The sequence below is a fragment of the Tupaia chinensis genome, unplaced genomic scaffold (assembly GCF_000334495.1).
Source record: "Tupaia chinensis unplaced genomic scaffold, TupChi_1.0 Scaffold142846_1, whole genome shotgun sequence".
Classification (NCBI taxonomy): domain Eukaryota; kingdom Metazoa; phylum Chordata; class Mammalia; order Scandentia; family Tupaiidae; genus Tupaia; species Tupaia belangeri.
Genome location: NW_006202691.1, coordinates 2,059,825 through 2,081,245, shown reverse-complemented (window position 1 = coordinate 2,081,245; position 21,421 = coordinate 2,059,825). Strand labels below are relative to the sequence as shown.

At 39.0% G+C, this 21,421-nt stretch overlaps 1 protein-coding gene across 2 annotated transcripts in view; it reads left to right on the top strand.

Annotated features, from left to right (window-relative positions):
• Nucleotides 1-20,377, top strand: part of ANGEL2 (angel homolog 2) — a 45,049-nt gene extending 24,672 nt beyond the window's left edge. Inside the window, exons 1-7 of one of the 2 annotated variants that reach the window (XM_027766378.1) lie at nt 2,836-3,094; nt 4,528-4,597; nt 6,882-7,303; nt 8,156-8,282; nt 8,863-8,920; nt 17,265-17,428; nt 19,910-20,377. In XM_027766378.1, the coding sequence (XP_027622179.1) occupies nt 2,840-3,094; nt 4,528-4,597; nt 6,882-7,303; nt 8,156-8,282; nt 8,863-8,920; nt 17,265-17,428; nt 19,910-20,061 (1,248 nt within the window). In that variant the 5' untranslated portion in view covers nt 2,836-2,839 and the 3' untranslated portion in view covers nt 20,062-20,377. Of the gene's footprint in view, nt 1-2,835; nt 3,095-4,527; nt 4,598-6,881; nt 7,304-8,155; nt 8,283-8,862; nt 8,921-17,264; nt 17,429-19,909 lie in introns of those variants that run through there. The other variant, XM_027766377.1, reaches the window with a different exon arrangement.
• Nucleotides 20,378-21,421: the final 1,044 nt, after the last annotated feature.

Sequence of the window (21,421 nt, the reverse complement as noted above, 5' to 3'; positions counted from 1 at the left end):
GTGAGTGGAAAGTTGTGCATCAGTGGCGGAAACTGGACTAGCCAAGGGCCAACCTTGGCAGCTGGCTTTTCCAAGGGTGGCGGTCTCAGGCCTATGTGAACTCTTCCTACACACTGCGCTTTGTGGTTTATCCTAGGAGGTTCCACATGAAATAAATGAACTTTTGCTTTGTTTTCTGTTACTACAAAAGAAAAACCATTTGTACTTAGTGTTGGCGGATATGAACAATGGAAAAAGAACTTGTAAAATGCCCTAGTAACAGTGAAGAGAACATGAGGAGTAGCATACATTGTCATTGATGAGCTGTTTTTGAGAACCATGGAAAGTAATAGAAAAATGAGCACTTATCAAGAACTGCTTTTTCTAAATGTTTCTTTGTCCTGTGATAGATACTGTCTAAAGTGGGCTAAGGTTTTTCATGCACACAAAATAAATGATGCTCCTATCACAAATTATTTTGTGGTTCATGTAATTCACGGGAGGTGTTCCTGTTTCACTTACTGGAGATTGCTTCTAGGGACCAGGCAGTAGAGTGGGAGTTGAGGCTATTTCAACACTTGCTGTAATGGCTGCTTCAGCTCTTGACCTGTGCGCTCCTCCCCACCATCCCAACAAATTGCTGAGAAATCATCCTCTGAACTTAGAGGACTGTTTATTTTCTCTGATGCACTGCAGGCAGTGAGGTATATCTGGGTCTCTATGAGATTATGGCTTTATTTTTTATTTTATTATTTTTTTTAAATTTGTTATAGGGCACGTGTGGTCACTGGAGAGAAAGAGAAAAAGTGAGACAGTACCCTTCAGAGGTGGCCACGCTGCATTCCTCTCCCCTCCATTCTCCTTTCAGGATTTTGAGTATTACACACTCAGTGTGTGTGGGTTGTTTTTTTTTTTTTTTTTTTTTTTTGCTATAGGGCACATGCGCTCGCCAGACAGAGAGAGACAGAGGGATAGAAAGTGAGAAGTCACCCCCCAGGGATGATGGCCAAGCCACAATCCCTTCTCCTCCATTCTCCTCTCGGGATCTTGGGCACGCACACACACGCACCCGGCGTGAGTTTAAGCCACCGGGTCCAGGACGTGAACCGCGGTCGACTACGTGGGAGTCCAGCGACACAGCCATTACGCTAACTGCTGGTCCCCTTGCACAATTTTTTCATAAGACTTATTTTCCATGAACTTCTTAAAGACCCTTTCTTTATGGGTATAGAATATTTTAACCTCAATTTAATTTTCAATTGGCGAACTTTTAGGCATTGTAATCCAGTGAACTGAAAACATTCATACAGGACATAGGATGCTGTCCAGGCTGAGTGTGTTCGAACGAGCTAATCATGCTTTAAAGTCCATCTCCAAATCTGTTTTTTCATGTTTTTCCCATTTCTTGTTTGTCCTTTCTTCTTTTGAGTTTACATATTCTCTGAAAGGTCTTGTTTTTCCTCATGACTTCATGACTTCCATGGCAGTAATAAGGGAGGCTGGAGGCTTCCAGACAATAGCAAGGTGAATAAATACATAAATATACTCAAGCACACAAACGCACGTGCACATGCGCACATGCATACACACACACACAAATATAGATACACACATTAACACAAAGGGTGGTTATTTGTTTTTAAGAATTATTTTTCTATTTTAATTTTATTTATTTATTTGAATTTGACAAGAGTGACAGAGCAAGAGAGAGAGGGCAAATGAGAAAGCAATCTGCCAAATTCAGGACTCGAACTGCAGTCGGCCATGTGGGAGTCCAGTGCTCCTAACCACTATGCCACCTGCCGGCTCAGGCTGGTTATTTCTAAGCCAAGGACTGCCTGTAGTAAGAAAATCACGTGCTTTTCCGTTTTTTCATGTTTTCGGAGTACATCTTTGCAGAGTATCAGTGTGACACACTCCTGGTCGTTGCATGCTATGTCTGCCAGCCTGCCATTATCATTTAACTGGAATCTTGTAACCATGTGATGTTGAACTTTTGCTTTGGTATATATTAAGAAAAGTGTTCATTTTGTTTGCATTGTTCCACTTTAGCGTTTGCCGCACTAAATACTATTTCCGTATATTGCCATTATGTACCCTTCATTCTTGTGTAAGCTAGACTGAGAATTGTTTCTGGAATTTGATAATTTGATGGTCCTTTCTTACTAATAGGCAATACAGTACACTGTGAAATGGTGTTATTGAAAAGACATCTGTGGGACCAGCAGGTGGTGTGGTGGTTGAGGTGCTGGATCCTACATGGCCAACTCTGTGGTTCAAGTCCTGGACCCGGTGGCTTTAAAAATACCCTGGACATGTTTCTGTATGCTCTCAAAAATCTCTAGAGAAGAATGGAGGAGATGGAACTGTGGCATGGCCATCCTCCCTCGGGGGTGATTTTCTCACTTTCCCTCTTTCTCTGTCTCTCTCATCCTCTGATAGAAATCCAAAAAAAAAAAAAAAAGAAGAAGAAAAGACAGCTGTGACATCAGATATATTATTATGGTTTTAGAGTTGCTAAGCACATCAGTGGCAGAGCCACTGGTTAACCACAGGGGCGTAAGAAACCACAATGCTTGTACAGGCTCGGCTTTGTCAAGATATACCATCAGCTTCCAGATTGACTTGTTAGATCCTTTCAAAATGGCTTTATACCTCTTGGTCAGTCAACGTATCATTTTACTGCCTTTGTAATTAATTTAATGACAACTTTTAATTATTCAGTGTTATATTGCCATTTCCTACAGAAAAACTTTTTATTTATTTGCCTTAGGGAAATTTTTGAAAGGCAAGAAAATACTTATACAGGAGATTGTTCTCTTTTTGATTACTTCTTTACATTTTGTCCATTTTAACAGGCATGATAAAACGGAATTGGGAATATATATGTAATCACAATAAAGAAAAAACAAAGACCCTCGGAGACAATAGCATTGACACCACATGTGAAGACAGTGAGAACAAGTTTGACTTTTCAGTGATGTCCTATAATATACTTTCACAAGATTTATTGGAAGATAATTCACACCTTTATAGACACTGTCGACGGCCAGTATTACACTGGAGTTTCAGGTTTCCTAACATTCTGAAAGAAATTAAACACTTTGATGCAGATGTAAGTACAAATTATTATCAAAATTCTTTCCACAAAAAAAAGTTGGCTTGAAATGTTTTACTTGTGCATTTGTGAACTAAATGGCTTTATCCATTTCGTTGGGATATAAGAAGGAAAGATATTTAAGCACTGGGATGAAACAATCTTTAACAAACTATAGTGACTCCCAAAGAGTCATTTGTTAATGGTTGTTGTAAAAATCCTTTCAAGAAGGATCCCAAAAGTTTTAAATGTTGGTCAGTTTTTAGACAGTGTCTGGCAACGTATCACGTATTCAGTAAGTACTTCCTTTGGTTTGAAATTGCAGTCTTTCATGCAAAAATTTTATCTAGATGGTACCATTCAAAAAAATCCATCTTGGGCCAGCAGGTGGTATGGTGGTTAAGGAGCTGGATCACACAAAACCGATGCTGCAGTTTGAGTCTTGGACCGGCAGCTTGAAAAACACACCAGGCACGAGTGCGGGCATGCTCAACATCCCTAGAGGAGAATGGAATAGAAGGGATTGCTTTGTGCCATTCCCCCAGGGCATGATTTCTTATGTTTCCTCTCTCTCTAATCTCTGATAAACATATTCACCCTATGGCAAAAATCTTGTGTTTTTGTTTGAGAGTTTTTTGCTATAGGGCACATGTGCTCGCCAGACAGACAGAGAGAGACAGAAAGACAGAAAGCGAGAAATCACCCCCCCAGGGGGGATGGTCACGCTGCAGTCCCTTCTCCTCCGTTCTCCTCTCGGGATCTTGGGTAGGCACGCACACGCGCCCAGGACAAGTTTTAAGCCACCGGGTCCAAGACTCAAACCGTGGTCCCAATTATTGAAGTTGTTGGCCCCGCAAAAAATTTTAAAAAAAAAAAAAAAAAAAAAGAAGGAAAGAAATCAACCTCTTAAAAAAAAAAAAAACCACACATACAAAACTAATACTAGTAAACAGGTAAATTCAGGAAAAATATTTTGATAGATAAATTATTGCCAGTAGGTGTGTGTGCTTGCCAGAGAGAGTAACCCCATAAGAGCACCTATCCCCCCACCTCCATATTCTTTTTTCCTCCATTTCTCCATCAGGTCAGGATTTGGGGCAGTATACATGCACTCTTAGCATGTATCTCAAGCCTCCAGGATCAAAATTTGAATTGCTATAGGCTATGTGTATCTGACTCCCTATGTATAGAGTGTAACCAATTGTGCTATGGGGGATGGACCCAAGAAATGGTGATTTTGGATAGTAAGAAAACTATATGATTAAAGGCCAGGTTTTGAGATTAATTGAACTTGAAAACATTTATTTGGTAGATCTATAAACAACGAGAAAAAAGGATTATAAATCTTATTTCAACTCATTAAAGTTAGGCTTGTAGAAGCCTATTTTTAAAGTTGATATTTATATGTTTGCTTCTCTTTATTTTAATTCAAGCCACTTTTTTCTTCCAAGGTACTTTGTTTACAAGAAGTTCAAGAAGATCATTATGGAACAGAGATAAGGCCAAGTTTGGAATCGTTGGGTACAATATAACTTTTATTTTAGCTATATTTGCTTTTGAAGATAAGTGTGTTACTAAAGCATAACTTGCTAACAAAGTTGTGTGGTGTGATTGGGCTAAAAAAATCTTAATTTTGAAAACCTAATACCTCTAAAAGTTAAGAAAAGGTAGAGGTATTTCATTTTGGAAGTAGGAAGTTTTATGTTGATATAAGTTTAATTCAAATGAAAAAATGTATAAGAATCTTTTTTTTGCTTTGGGCATGTGCGTTCATCAGATAAGAGACAAAGAAAGGGAGAATGTAAGTGAGAATCATCCCTGGACGTTGGCCATGCTGTGACACTTCTCCTCCATTGTCCTCTTGGGATTTTTGGTCATGCATGTGTGTGCATCTGGTATAATTTTCAAGCTGCTGGGTCCAGGATTTGAACTGCATGCAGCCAGCAATGTGAGAGTCCAGCACCTTTAACCACCATGCCACCTGCTGCCCCTGTAAATCTTTTTTTTTTTTTTTGGAGAGGTTTTCGCTATAGGGTGTGTGCGCTCACCAGACAGACAGAGACATAGAGACAGAAAGCGAGAAATCACCCCCCAGGGGGGATGGTCACGCCGCAATCCCTTCTCCTCCATTCTCCTCTCGGGATCTTGGGCACGCACGCACACACGCCCGGCGTGAGATTTAAGCCGCCGGATCCGAGATTCGAACCGCGGTCAACTACGTGGGAGTCCAGCGACATAGCCATTATACTAACTGCTGGTTCCCTGCCCCTGTAAATCTTTTAATCGCTTCCTGGGACCAGCAGTTAGCGTAATGGCTATGTCGTTGGACTCCCACGTAGTTGACCGTGGTTCACGTCCCGGACCCGGTGGCTTAAAACTCATGCCGGGCGCGTGTGCGCGCGTGCCCAGGATCCTGAGAGGAGAATGGAGGAGAAGGGATTGTGGCGTGACCATCCCCCCTGGGGGGGGGCGATTTCTCGCTTTCTGTCTCTCTGTCTCTGTCTGTCTGGCGAGTGCATGCGCCCTATAGGAAAAACCTCTCAAATAAAAAAAGAGTTAAAAAAAAAAATCTTTTAATTGCTTCCTTTCCCAAGAATTGCTCTGCCCACCACTTAACCTCTAATATTCTGAGTTGCGTGAGATATGGACCATTCTATCTAGTTCATCCTTGTAATTCCAGTGTCTACTAATACCTAATGAATGGAAACTAGAAATCTTTAGAACCAAGTCATCTGTGCTCATATAAATTTGAGAAATGTGCCCACTTTCCATTTATTCAGGAAAAATATTTTGAGCATCTACTCTACCATACGCTGTTCTGGGCAGCAGGGATACCGCATTGGCTGAAACAGATAAAAAAGTCTCCCTGTGTAGTCCACATTATAGTGGAGAAAAGTAATAAGTAACAGTAGCTTTCTGGAGAAAAGCAGGAAGCTTGAGGGTGGTGGTTTCAGTTTTAAACAAAGTAATTAGATAAGGTGACACTTGAGCAAGACCTAAAGGAGGTGAAGGAATAAGCCATGCCTAGAAATTTCCAGGTAGCAGAAAGAGCAAGGGAAAGACCCTGAGAGTGTGGTGTGTCAAGGGAAGTGAAGAGGCCAGTGTGGTAGAAATGGAGCAAGGGAGGAAGAGTTATAAACAAAAAGAGCAGAGGTGGGGTGGGAGAGTGACTGCATGTGTCATTATAAGGCCTTCCTGACGGCATGACTCTCGGTTTCACTAGGATGGAAATAGTGCACATCAGCGTATTAAGGACTTAAGTCTGCCCGTAGAGACATAGTAGACCCACTCCCAAACTTATTCGCTTCCAGTATTTATTAACATATTACATTACTACTGTTTCGTAAGATATATTCTGGTAAACATTGCTCAAAAATACTAGGAGAGCTATTCTTTTGATAAATATATGAAGGAACTACAAAAAGTTTGTGGAAAAATGGAATTAAAGAAGTATTTTGGTGCACAAAAAAAACTTCTAAAATCCATGCAGTGTATTTTTAATAATATATATTTCCATGAATTAAAAAATACATATTTTCTTTATTCATGATAGAATGTGTGTGTGGACACTTGATAGAGAGAGACAAAGAGACATAAGTATCCTCTACAGTCTGTCATGCCACAGTCCCTCTTCTCTAGTCCTCCAGTGCATAGGATCCTGGGCATTCATGCATGTGCCCAGCATGTTTCAGGATAACCAGGCCAGGGATTCGAACCACAGTCGCCGTGTAGGCTCCAGTGTAAGACCCTTTGTATATATTATAGAAAAACATTCCTTTGTTTTAAATTCATTTCTTTTTTGTAGGTTATCACTGTGAATATAAAATGCGGACAGGAAGGAAACCCGATGGCTGTGCCATTTGCTTCAAACATTCCAAATTTTCACTCTTGTCAGTGAACCCAGTGGAATTCTACCGCCCTGATATCCCTCTGTTGGACAGAGACAATGTCGGATTAGTTTTACTCTTGCAGCCCAAAATCCCAAGTGCTGCCACCCCTGCGATCTGTGTAGCTAATACACATCTGTTGTACAATCCAAGGCGCGGTGATATTAAGCTGACCCAGTTGGCAATGCTCCTGGCAGAGATTTCCAGTGTTGCCCATCAGAAAGATGGCAGTTTCTGTCCTATTGTTATGTGTGGTGACTTTAATTCTGTTCCTGGCTCTCCACTCTATAGTTTCATAAAGGAAGGAAAATTGAATTATGAAGGACTTGCTATAGGAAAGGTAAGTACTCATTTCATTGTACCTAGGAGGTGGGCTTAGTCAGTTGCTCTGCTCATTGTAACAGGAGGGTAGTCATCACCCAGCTGTTTGAGACCTTGGCTGATTCAGTGCCCTCACTTTACCAAGCTGTGATCGCCACCACTCATGAGTATTACACTTGGTTAAATGTCATCTTTTCCATCTATCTGGCAACATACTGCTTCAAGGAATTATTAGCAAGCTGCAGAAAAACCAAATGGGGGAGAAGAAGAAAAATAATAGCTCTGATAAACATGGGTACTTCCCAGCTAAGGAACTACTCACTAGTTGGCAGGACAAAATTTTTAGTGATGGATTTGGACAGTACAGTTGGCAAACCATTCATATTTATATATTGTTTTCCTTTACATAGTGATATTTTAATTCTTTAGCTTAGTATATAATCTATCCTATGTTATTATTTTTATTCTGTTTACCTTTCCTTATTTTAGGTCACTTATCTTTGGTATATTTACCCAAAATTAATTCTCCAGCACTGGAGTTTTGAGTGATAGTTCAAAGAGTTGGTCTGTCTTTGTGTTTGACATAGTAGGAAACTACATTGCAAGCAGCAACAAGGAGAGGTAGTATTTGTCCAAAGTGGTTGGTCACTTGGATATCCAAATTAGAGAAAAACATGGACAGGAAAAGATTGTTATGTTTGTATAAGTGCTTTGTGCACAGTATTTGAAGAAGATTTTATAAGCAGAAATAATCACTCAATATAATGAATAAAGGGTCATAATCAGCATTCTTGGATTACCTTTTATTTAAGACATAAACTTTACTATTTAAAATCTATTCACTTAAGATACCTGTTGAAATTTTGTTTAGGTATCTGGCCAGGAACAGTCTTCACGGGGACAGAGAATTTTATCTATTCCAATTTGGCCCCCAGACCTAGGTATCTCACAGAACTGTGTGTATGAGGTACAGCAGGTGCCAAGAGTAGGAAAGACAGGTAAGTGCTCACGATGCGTTTTGGCAGTCTGCTGGGTGACAGTGCTCCCTTCGAAGACATAAAACTAGAATTTCTAAGGGATAACAATCTCAGGGGTGAATATTCATATATAAAAGTATATAGTTACTTGCTGCTCTATTTTTAATAGCTTTAAATGTACCTTTTTAAAGTTGAAATTCCAAAATTGTCTGCATGAATTACATGCATGTTGCTTTGGAATTATTCACATTTTTTCTAATTCTGGAGACCATCAGAACATAGATTCCAGAATGAAATGTTTAAAGAGGGCTTTATCTAAACTAAATACAGCTTTTTAAAAATTTTATTCATTCATTCATTTATTTTAATTTAACCAGATAGAGACAGAGAGAGGGAGGAAGCAAGAAAGCAAGCCACCAAATTCAGGACTCGAACCATGGTCAGTTAAGTGGAAGTGTCCAGTGCTTTAACCACCACACCACCTGCTGGTCCCCAACTAAATATATCTTAAATATTGTAGAGGAAGAGGACTATATTAAGCCAAACTAGAACAAAGCGACGTGTTACTATGGTATTAATATATTTCTCTTTGTTCTTACAGATAGCGATCTGACACAAACACAGCTGGAGAAAACAGAGGTCCTAGTAACAACCGAAAAGTGAGTTCTGAAAAGCAGCAGTAGATAGCTGCAGGCTTTAGTTGAGGAAAAAAAAATCACAAATCAAAAATCACTTAGATAGAAAATGAAGGTAATGAGATTTGATGCTGGTGAAGAGTGCTTGGCTCTTAAGTCACATGGACCTGAATTCCAGTCTTGACTCTGCTACTTTTTAGCTGTGGGATTTTGAGTAAGAAACATAACATCTTTGAGGTTTAGTTTCCTAGTCTGTAATATAAGTTGTTAAGACTAATTTATAAAGCATACTAAGCACAATGTCAGATTTATAGTAAGTGCTTGGGCAGAGTTATGAAAGGAGAGGTGTTGTCCGCGCACATGGTCCCAGCTCAAATACTCTGAAATTTATTGTCATTACATATTTAAAGAAAGGGCAAAAACATCTTTCAGATTTCAAGAGAGTTCTCAGTCTTGTCTAACTACTAAGTCTCTGGATAATCTATAGAAGAATTGATCCAAAAAATAGGCTGGTTCAGCTGGTGGCATGATGGTTAAGGTATCCTAAGGTTATGGATCCTACCTAGCCGACTACACTGGTTTGAATCCCAGTGGCTTGAACATGCTAGGTACATGCATGCCCAAAATCTTGGAGGAGAAATGGAAAAGGGGATTGCAGCATGCCCATCCCCCCTGCAGTGTGCTTTCTCACGCCCCCCACCCCATCTCTCTCTGGAGCTCACACACCTTTTAACAACAAAAAAAATGCCAGTAGAAAAGATGCTCATTTTTCTTTATCTCTTGAACTGTAGTAAAAGGTCATCACAGGTAGAGGGGTGGAGATCTCAATTCCTCATTGAAGAAACATGAATGTTAGGGGCTATGGTTGAGAAATTGATATATGTTAATACAGCAGTACAGAGACTTAAATTAGGTATCTTTGGAGATCCTTGAAATATTTTTATTGTTTTGTATTATGGCTCTTTTGAAGTATTTTTTTAAAAAACATTTATTTATTGGGACCAGCAGATGGCGAAATGGTTGCATCACTGGATTCCCATGTAATTGACAATGGTTCAAGTCCCAGACCCAGTAGCTTAGAACTCATGCTGGGCACATGTGCATGTATGCCCAAAATCCCAAGAGGAGAATGGAGGAGAAAGGATTGCAGCATGGCCATCCCCCATGAGAAGTGATTTCTTGCATTCTGTCTCTGTCTCTCCAGCGAGTGCACATGCCCTAAGGCAAAAATCTCTCTCAAAAAAAAAAATTTTTTTTTACTTATTTTAACATCTATTTATCTTTTTATTCGTTGTGATTTTCAGACCACCAGGTCCAGGACTTGAACCACAGTCAGCCATGTGGAAGTCTAACACCTATCATGCCACCTGCTGGCTCCATGCAGTTTTTTGCTTTAACATTCATTCATTCGTTCATTCATTTATGTATTTGTTTATTTAGGTTTTTATTTCATGCAGTTTTTTGTTTTAACAGTTAGTTATTTAGGTTTTTGCCCTAGGGTACATGTACTCACCAGAGAGAGAAACAGGGAAAGAGAGTGAGAAATGACCCCCCAGGGTGATGGCTATACCACAATCCCTTCTCCTCCATTCTCCTGGGATTTAGGGCACATATGCATATATGCACATATGCCTAGTGTGATTTTGAAGCCACGAGGTCCAGGACTCAAGGAACCATGGTCAGCCCCATAGCCTAGTGGTTGAGGGAACCAGATCCCACATGGCTGACTGTAGTTCAAATCCTGTCCTTGGTGACTCAGAAAACATTCCAGTCACTTGTGTGTGTATGCCCAAAATCCCGATAGGATGGAAAAATAGAGAAAGGATTGCAGCATGACCATACCCCATCCAGGGATTCTTTCTCTCTCTTTTTTTGTCTGCCTCTGGCAAGCACACCTGCACTCTAACAACTAAAAAGAAAAACTAGGATCCAAGGTATAAACATTTCCCGTTCAGTTATCTGCTTTCTTCTCAATCTTATTTTGAAAAAATAATTTTCTTATAAATGAGAACCCAGTAAGAAAGAAAACAATTATTTTGAATTTTTAAAAATCAGTGTTTAAAAATTCATGATTAAATCTTTCAAATATAGTAAAAACTTCTCTGAATAAGAGTGATAAAGAAGGCCAATCCAAACTAACAAATGCTCGATTTTGAGTAGTTCTTAAATCTTTTACAAATAAAATGGAATATAAGAAAAGTTATTTTTGAATATCTTTATATTAATGCAGTGTGCTTATAACTTAAATCTATAAACCAAAAAATTTATAGTAAACAGTTTACAGGAGACCTATTTTACCTTTAGTAAAATTACAAGTCCTTAGACCCAAAAAGTTGCTGAAACTTGGAAGTTGAGGGCACTTTTAAAAAACACACACACACACACATACACACATGCCCAGAGTGTTTTTTGAGCCACCAGGTCTAGGATTTGAACCACACGGATGGCCCGTGGGATCTGACTTCCTTAACCACTAAAGTCACAGGGCCAGACCTTGATTTTTATTTCTTAAAAACAACAATAACACAAATACAAGGACACCCAATGGTGGTGCATCAGAAAAACATGATGCTCCGTGAGGCAATCCTTCATGGAAAGGTTCCCAGTTCAAGTCTGGAGACCTCCCTGAATACACTGGGCACACACATGCTGGCTGAAGGCTGGGGGGATCTTGGCCTTAGGACCCTATTGTGGGTGCTGTTTGGCTATCTTGCCCACTCATGGGAGAGATACATGAACTTTAAAAGTTGTGTACTATGGAACAGCAGGTGGCATGGTGGTTAAGGCACTAGACTCCCACATGGCTGACCATGGTTCAAGTCCCAGACCGGGCAGCTTTCCTTTCTCACTTTCTCTTTCTTTCTCTCTGGTCAAATTTTTAAAAATAAATAAGTTGGGGGCCAGCAGTTGGCGAAATGGCTATGTTGCTGGACTCCCGTGTAGTCGACTGTGGTTCGGTCCCAGACCCAGTGGCTTAAACTCACGCCGGGCACGTGTGTGCGTGTGGCCATCCCCCTTGGGGGGATGATTTCTCGCTGTCTCTCTCTCTCTCTCTGTCTTTCTGGCAAGTGTACACGTCCCATATCAAAAAAACCCACCAAACTCTCCAATAAATACATACATACATACATGCATACATATCAGCAGTTGGCTTACTAGCTATGTCACTGGACTCCCAAGTGGTTGACCACAGTTCGAGTCCTGGACCTGATGATTTAAACTCATGCTGGGCCCATGTGCATGCATGCCCAAGATCCCAAGAGGAGAATGGAGGAGAAGGGATTGTGGTGTGGCCATCCCCCCTGGGGGTGATTTCTCACTTTCTGTCTTCCTGTCTTTTTCTCTCTTTCCAGCAAGTGCACATGCCCTATAGCAAAAACCTCTCCAAAATAAATAAATAAGTAAATAAACAGAATAAACAATTCTTTAAAAAAATTGGATATCCAAATTAGAGAAAAACATGGACAGGAAAAGATTGTTATGTTTGTATAAGTGCTTTGTGCACAGTATTTGAAGAAGATTTTATAAGCAGAAATAATCACTCAATATAATGAATAAAGGGTCATAATCAGCATTCTTGGATTACCTTTTATTTAAGACATAAACTTTACTATTTAAAATCTATTCACTTAAGATACCTGTTGAAATTTTGTTTAGGTATCTGGCCAGGAACAGTCTTCACGGGGACAGAGAATTTTATCTATTCCAATTTGGCCCCCAGACCTAGGTATCTCACAGAACTGTGTGTATGAGGTACAGCAGGTGCCAAGAGTAGGAAAGACAGGTAAGTGCTCACGATGCGTTTTGGCAGTCTGCTGGGTGACAGTGCTCCCTTCGAAGACATAAAACTAGAATTTCTAAGGGATAACAATCTCAGGGGTGAATATTCATATATAAAAGTATATAGTTACTTGCTGCTCTATTTTTAATAGCTTTAAATGTACCTTTTTAAAGTTGAAATTCCAAAATTGTCTGCATGAATTACATGCATGTTGCTTTGGAATTATTCACATTTTTTCTAATTCTGGAGACCATCAGAACATAGATTCCAGAATGAAATGTTTAAAGAGGGCTTTATCTAAACTAAATACAGCTTTTTAAAAATTTTATTCATTCATTCATTTATTTTAATTTAACCAGATAGAGACAGAGAGAGGGAGGAAGCAAGAAAGCAAGCCACCAAATTCAGGACTCGAACCATGGTCAGTTAAGTGGAAGTGTCCAGTGCTTTAACCACCACACCACCTGCTGGTCCCCAACTAAATATATCTTAAATATTGTAGAGGAAGAGGACTATATTAAGCCAAACTAGAACAAAGCGACGTGTTACTATGGTATTAATATATTTCTCTTTGTTCTTACAGATAGCGATCTGACACAAACACAGCTGGAGAAAACAGAGGTCCTAGTAACAACCGAAAAGTGAGTTCTGAAAAGCAGCAGTAGATAGCTGCAGGCTTTAGTTGAGGAAAAAAAAATCACAAATCAAAAATCACTTAGATAGAAAATGAAGGTAATGAGATTTGATGCTGGTGAAGAGTGCTTGGCTCTTAAGTCACATGGACCTGAATTCCAGTCTTGACTCTGCTACTTTTTAGCTGTGGGATTTTGAGTAAGAAACATAACATCTTTGAGGTTTAGTTTCCTAGTCTGTAATATAAGTTGTTAAGACTAATTTATAAAGCATACTAAGCACAATGTCAGATTTATAGTAAGTGCTTGGGCAGAGTTATGAAAGGAGAGGTGTTGTCCGCGCACATGGTCCCAGCTCAAATACTCTGAAATTTATTGTCATTACATATTTAAAGAAAGGGCAAAAACATCTTTCAGATTTCAAGAGAGTTCTCAGTCTTGTCTAACTACTAAGTCTCTGGATAATCTATAGAAGAATTGATCCAAAAAATAGGCTGGTTCAGCTGGTGGCATGATGGTTAAGGTATCCTAAGGTTATGGATCCTACCTAGCCGACTACACTGGTTTGAATCCCAGTGGCTTTAACATGCTAGGTACATGCATGCCCCAAATCTTTGAGGAGAAATGGAAAAGGGGATTGCAGCATGCCCATCCCCCCTGCAGTGTGCTTTCTCACGCCCCCCACCCCATCTCTCTCTGGAGCTCACACACCTTTTAACAACAAAAAAAATGCCAGTAGAAAAGATGCTCATTTTTCTTTATCTCTTGAACTGTAGTAAAAGGTCATCACAGGTAGAGGGGTGGAGATCTCAATTCCTCATTGAAGAAACATGAATGTTAGGGGCTATGGTTGAGAAATTGATATATGTTAATACAGCAGTACAGAGACTTAAATTAGGTATCTTTGGAGATCCTTGAAATATTTTTATTGTTTTGTATTATGGCTCTTTTGAAGTATTTTTTTAAAAAACATTTATTTATTGGGACCAGCAGATGGCGAAATGGTTGCATCACTGGATTCCCATGTAATTGACAATGGTTCAAGTCCCAGACCCAGTAGCTTAGAACTCATGCTGGGCACATGTGCATGTATGCCCAAAATCCCAAGAGGAGAATGGAGGAGAAAGGATTGCAGCATGGCCATCCCCCATGAGAAGTGATTTCTTGCATTCTGTCTCTGTCTCTCCAGCGAGTGCACATGCCCTAAGGCAAAAATCTCTCTCAAAAAAAAAAATTTTTTTTTACTTATTTTAACATCTATTTATCTTTTTATTCGTTGTGATTTTCAGACCACCAGGTCCAGGACTTGAACCACAGTCAGCCATGTGGAAGTCTAACACCTATCATGCCACCTGCTGGCTCCATGCAGTTTTTTGCTTTAACATTCATTCATTCGTTCATTCATTTATGTATTTGTTTATTTAGGTTTTTATTTCATGCAGTTTTTTGTTTTAACAGTTAGTTATTTAGGTTTTTGCCCTAGGGTACATGTACTCACCAGAGAGAGAAACAGGGAAAGAGAGTGAGAAATGACCCCCCAGGGTGATGGCTATACCACAATCCCTTCTCCTCCATTCTCCTGGGATTTAGGGCACATATGCATATATGCACATATGCCTAGTGTGATTTTGAAGCCACGAGGTCCAGGACTCAAGGAACCATGGTCAGCCCCATAGCCTAGTGGTTGAGGGAACCAGATCCCACATGGCTGACTGTAGTTCAAATCCTGTCCTTGGTGACTCAGAAAACATTCCAGTCACTTGTGTGTGTATGCCCAAAATCCCGATAGGATGGAAAAATAGAGAAAGGATTGCAGCATGACCATACCCCATCCAGGGATTCTTTCTCTCTCTTTTTTTGTCTGCCTCTGGCAAGCACACCTGCACTCTAACAACTAAAAAGAAAAACTAGGATCCAAGGTATAAACATTTCCCGTTCAGTTATCTGCTTTCTTCTCAATCTTATTTTGAAAAAATAATTTTCTTATAAATGAGAACCCAGTAAGAAAGAAAACAATTATTTTGAATTTTTAAAAATCAGTGTTTAAAAATTCATGATTAAATCTTTCAAATATAGTAAAAACTTCTCTGAATAAGAGTGATAAAGAAGGCCAATCCAAACTAACAAATGCTCGATTTTGAGTAGTTCTTAAATCTTTTACAAATAAAATGGAATATAAGAAAAGTTATTTTTGAATATCTTTATATTAATGCAGTGTGCTTATAACTTAAATCTATAAACCAAAAAATTTATAGTAAACAGTTTACAGGAGACCTATTTTACCTTTAGTAAAATTACAAGTCCTTAGACCCAAAAAGTTGCTGAAACTTGGAAGTTGAGGGCACTTTTAAAAAACACACACACACACACATACACACATGCCCAGAGTGTTTTTTGAGCCACCAGGTCTAGGATTTGAACCACACGGATGGCCCGTGGGATCTGACTTCCTTAACCACTAAAGTCACAGGGCCAGACCTTGATTTTTATTTCTTAAAAACAACAATAACACAAATACAAGGACACCCAATGGTGGTGCATCAGAAAAACATGATGCTCCGTGAGGCAATCCTTCATGGAAAGGTTCCCAGTTCAAGTCTGGAGACCTCCCTGAATACACTGGGCACACACATGCTGGCTGAAGGCTGGGGGGATCTTGGCCTTAGGACCCTATTGTGGGTGCTGTTTGGCTATCTTGCCCACTCATGGGAGAGATACATGAACTTTAAAAGTTGTGTACTATGGAACAGCAGGTGGCATGGTGGTTAAGGCACTAGACTCCCACATGGCTGACCATGGTTCAAGTCCCAGACCGGGCAGCTTTCCTTTCTCACTTTCTCTTTCTTTCTCTCTGGTCAAATTTTTAAAAATAAATAAGTTGGGGGCCAGCAGTTGGCGAAATGGCTATGTTGCTGGACTCCCGTGTAGTCGACTGTGGTTCGGTCCCAGACCCAGTGGCTTAAACTCACGCCGGGCACGTGTGTGCGTGTGGCCATCCCCCTTGGGGGGATGATTTCTCGCTGTCTCTCTCTCTCTCTCTGTCTTTCTGGCAAGTGTACACGTCCCATATCAAAAAAACCCACCAAACTCTCCAATAAATACATACATACATACATGCATACATATCAGCAGTTGGCTTACTAGCTATGTCACTGGACTCCCAAGTGGTTGACCACAGTTCGAGTCCTGGACCTGATGATTTAAACTCATGCTGGGCCCATGTGCATGCATGCCCAAGATCCCAAGAGGAGAATGGAGGAGAAGGGATTGTGGTGTGGCCATCCCCCCTGGGGGTGATTTCTCACTTTCTGTCTTGCTGTCTTTTTTCCTGTCTTTTTCTCTCTTTCCAGCAAGTGCACATGCCCTATAGCAAAAACCTCTCCAAAATAAATAAATAAGTAAATAAACAGAATAAACAATTCTTTAAAAAAATGTTATGCACTATAATCTTAAAAAAAAAAAACTTTGTAAGTTGTTTGAGAATACATGTTCATTAATAAGTAGATGTTTTCCAACATCTTATAAATAAAATCACATTAGTATGTTAAATATTGCACTTTTTAAATCTCGTATGTCATAGCCTCATTAATCAATTTTGGATATCAGTGTATGAATAAACGAATGCTGAATTATGATATGACCTATTTAAATAAAATTTTTGTGAATCTTTTGTACTCAATCTAGAAATTAAATAATAAAGTACTTTATTTTCTTTTAAATAATTAGTTTATTTAACTTTATTTATTCATTTTAATTTGACCAGAGGAACAGAGAGAGAGAGAAAGTGGGAAAGTAAGCCATCAGGTTCAGGACTTGAACCACAGTCAGCCATGTGGGAGTCCAGCACCCTTAAGCACCATGTCACCTGCCAGCCCCAGATAAAGTACTTTAAATAGGGGGAAATATAGAGATCATGAAACATGATTGATGCTAAACACTTTTCTTTTCAATTTAGATTATCTTCAAATTTACAGCACCATTTCAGCTTGTCGTCTGTTTATTCACATTACTTTCCTGACACTGGAATTCCAGAAGTGACCACCTGTCATTCCCGAAGTGCCATAACTGTGGATTATATTTTCTACTCCGCAGAAAAAGAAGATATTTCTGGGTCTCCAGGTAAGAATGAATGTAATCTTAAATTCTGTTCAGGAACATGTTTGTGAAAACCTCAAGGTTGAAGTTTGAGAAAATTAGATAACATCTTGATGTTTTAGATTTAGAATTTTTAAATATTTTTAATAGATTGGTAGTGTATTTGAATAAATCATTTAATTACCTGTAGATTATGAGGGAAGCATTGAAAGAGCCCAAAGCAAATTATTGCCTAAGATGGATATCCTCAGTTCTACCTTCCAGTTCCAGTCAGGTTCTGAATAAGGTCTTTCATAAGTGCTGTTTTTTCCTGTGATAGCAACTGAATATTTTTAATGGCCATCATATGGTTTTTTGCTTAAATTCTACCAAGGCCTGCTGCCTTCACGGACCACACTCATGCTGCCAACGTCATGTTTACTCTGGAAGGTTGGATCTTTCTGGAAAAGAAAAGTCTATAATATGACTACGTGTTTTAAAATGCAAAGGTGATAAAACACTTGTATGATTCATGAAAATCAGGTTTTTAAACATTAGCCAACGAATCTAAAGCGGAGAAGAAAATGCAATCGAAGATAACTAGAGGTCTGGGGCCAGCAGGTGGCACAGTGGTTAAGGGCACTGGACTCCCACATGGCCTGTCACTGTTCAAGTCCCAGACCTGGTGGTGATTTGCTTTCTCCTCTCTCTCTCGTTCTGTCCCTCTCTGGTAAAATTAAAATAAATAAATGGGAGTCCAGCACCCTTAAGCACCATGTCACCTGCCAGCCCCAGATAAAGTACTTTAAATAGGGGGAAATATAGAGATCATGAAACATGATTGATGCTAAACACTTTTCTTTTCAATTTAGATTATCTTCAAATTTACAGCACCATTTCAGCTTGTCGTCTGTTTATTCACATTACTTTCCTGACACTGGAATTCCAGAAGTGACCACCTGTCATTCCCGAAGTGCCATAACTGTGGATTATATTTTCTACTCCGCAGAAAAAGAAGATATTTCTGGGTCTCCAGGTAAGAATGAATGTAATCTTAAATTCTGTTCAGGAACATGTTTGTGAAAACCTCAAGGTTGAAGTTTGAGAAAATTAGATAACATCTTGATGTTTTAGATTTAGAATTTTTAAATATTTTTAATAGATTGGTAGTGTATTTGAATAAATCATTTAATTACCTGTAGATTATGAGGGAAGCATTGAAAGAGCCCAAAGCAAATTATTGCCTAAGATGGATATCCTCAGTTCTACCTTCCAGTTCCAGTCAGGTTCTGAATAAGGTCTTTCATAAGTGCTGTTTTTTCCTGTGATAGCAACTGAATATTTTTAATGGCCATCATATGGTTTTTTGCTTAAATTCTACCAAGGCCTGCTGCCTTCACGGACCACACTCATGCTGCCAACGTCATGTTTACTCTGGAAGGTTGGATCTTTCTGGAAAAGAAAAGTCTATAATATGACTACGTGTTTTAAAATGCAAAGGTGATAAAACACTTGTATGATTCATGAAAATCAGGTTTTTAAACATTAGCCAACGAATCTAAAGCGGAGAAGAAAATGCAATCGAAGATAACTAGAGGTCTGGGGCCAGCAGGTGGCACAGTGGTTAAGGGCACTGGACTCCCACATGGCCTGTCACTGTTCAAGTCCCAGACCTGGTGGTGATTTGCTTTCTCCTCTCTCTCTCGTTCTGTCCCTCTCTGGTAAAATTAAAATAAATAAATGAATGAATAAATAAAATTTAATTTAAAAAAAGATAACTAGAGGTCTGAAAATATTCCGAAAACTGGAAGGCAAAAATATGGACAGCTGTTTTTTCTTTTCCGATTTCCCTTGTTTTCTGTCTTTTTTTGGGCAGGAAGGGGGGAGGACTCCTTTGTTTTTCCTTTCCTTTTGGGGGTAAGCTTATTAGTAGTACTCAGGAGAAGGCTTACTCCTCCCACCAGATCAACTCTACAAAATATGCTTGCTGCTCTTAATTTGTACTGAGGCGCTCATAGTTGTTGTGGAGACAGATGTTCACTAGGGGGCAGCAGCGTCACAGCTCAATGTCTCAAATCTCAGCACTGAGCATTTCACTTTTTCTATGGGTACTGACATACTGGGAATAAATTACACCGTTTATTCTTCAGTCACCTTATAAATTTGGGTCTATCTGGTTTTAGGCAACTACAGAATGGTTGGTGGATGAATTTATATAGTTGTCAATCTCAAAATACTCGTAACATTTTTATGTATTACATTGGTATTTTCTTCTAAAGATTTGTAGAACTTGAAATAGGAAACGTATCTGAGATACCAAAAAAATAAATTGAAACTACTGCATCTTTGAGAATTACAGTTAAGTTATATGTAACTCAATAAACTTTAAAAATACCCTAAAAACTGTTCCATGTTAATCTTCTAGAGGTTTTTCGAGTTCTACATTGTTTAGAAAAAGATGGGTATGACTAATTTACAGTAACCTGTTGACACAGTTTCACTAAATATGTTTGTGCTTTAATGTAGGAGCTGAAGTTGCTTTGGTTGGTGGTTTGAAACTTCTAGCTAGACTGTCACTTCTTACAGAGCAAGACTTATGGACCGTTAATGGACTTCCAAACGAAAATAACTCTTCAGATCATCTGCCTCTATTGGCTAAGTTCAGACTCAAGCTCTGACACTTTTTCGATTACACACTTAATTTTCTTTATAATTTATATTCTTTTTTCAAAGAATGTAAAGTCATTCTGACGTGTTTGCATGATGTTTATTTTTGCGCTATGGAGTTTTTCAAGAGTTTATGTTAAATGCTTGAACCATATCAGAAGAAACAAGTTTACAGCAACTCTCTTTTGTTTTTCTTTGTTTTCTTCTTTAATAATGAAAACTATTTTCCTGACAGGTGAGATCTAAATACTCTTTATCATAAAAGAGATGTAAATTTTTTTCTTTTATAAATCTCAGTAAAATTGTCAATGATTTTTTTAAAATATATTGCATCGTCTTTAGTCCTCTCAGTAAAGAATTTCATTTTATGTTTCTGGCTTTACAATGAATCCCAAGTGTCTTTGAGTTCTTGCAAACCACAGCCTATTTCCTCTCCAGAAGGCCTGATTTTATTGGGTGAACCCTATGTTTATTTAGTTATCTCAGAAGTCATTGGCTTATACACATGTGTCCAACCAACCATTTTAGTTTGTTTGCAGAGGGGCTTGATAGTGATTTTTAAATCGTGTAAACAAGGCATAATCCATCTTATTTACTGGCCTGAGCCATGTAATACGCCACGTAATACGCCTGTCTTTTGTTGAGGAAATACAGGTCACCATAAGTGATAGGAGGAGGTGCTTTATAAGCCCACTCTTTTTTCTTTTTAGAAGTTTTTTAGTTTTTGTTTTTTTGCCTTAGGGCACATGCACTCCACTGTAGAGAGGGGGACAGAGTCAGTGAGAGGGAAAGGGAGAAATCGTCCCCTAGAGGGATGGCCTCACAGCAGTCCCTTCTCCTCCAGTCTCCTTCTGGGATCTTGGGCATGCATGTACATGTGCCAGTGTATTTCAAGCCACCAGGTCTGGGACTCAAACCACAGGTGGCCATGGAGGAGTCCGGTGGTAAAACTGCTACACCATCTGCTGGTCCTTAAGCCCACTCTTTTTATGCTGGAGTGGATGTAAGTGAGCCAAGGGAGAGTCTGGGGTTATGTCTTGGTTTTCATAGTTGGTTTTTTTTTTTTTTTTTTCTTTTTTAATTCAGTTTCAAAGAAGGATCCCTGGGTGGTAGACAGATTTTATTTTATTAAACCAATTCTGTAGACATTTATTTTATTAGGAAAATTGTCTTTGGAACAAAGTGGCAGCTATAACACTATTTTTGATAAGATTATTATGTTAATGTGAAAACTGGTGGGGAGATATCAACTTAGAGACCTAATCATTTTAACTGATGGTCTTAGTGGTTTTGTTTTAAAATGTTATTTTTTGTTTTCTTGTTTTGTTTTGTTTTCATTTACAGCCATGCACCAGCATGATATGGTGCTGG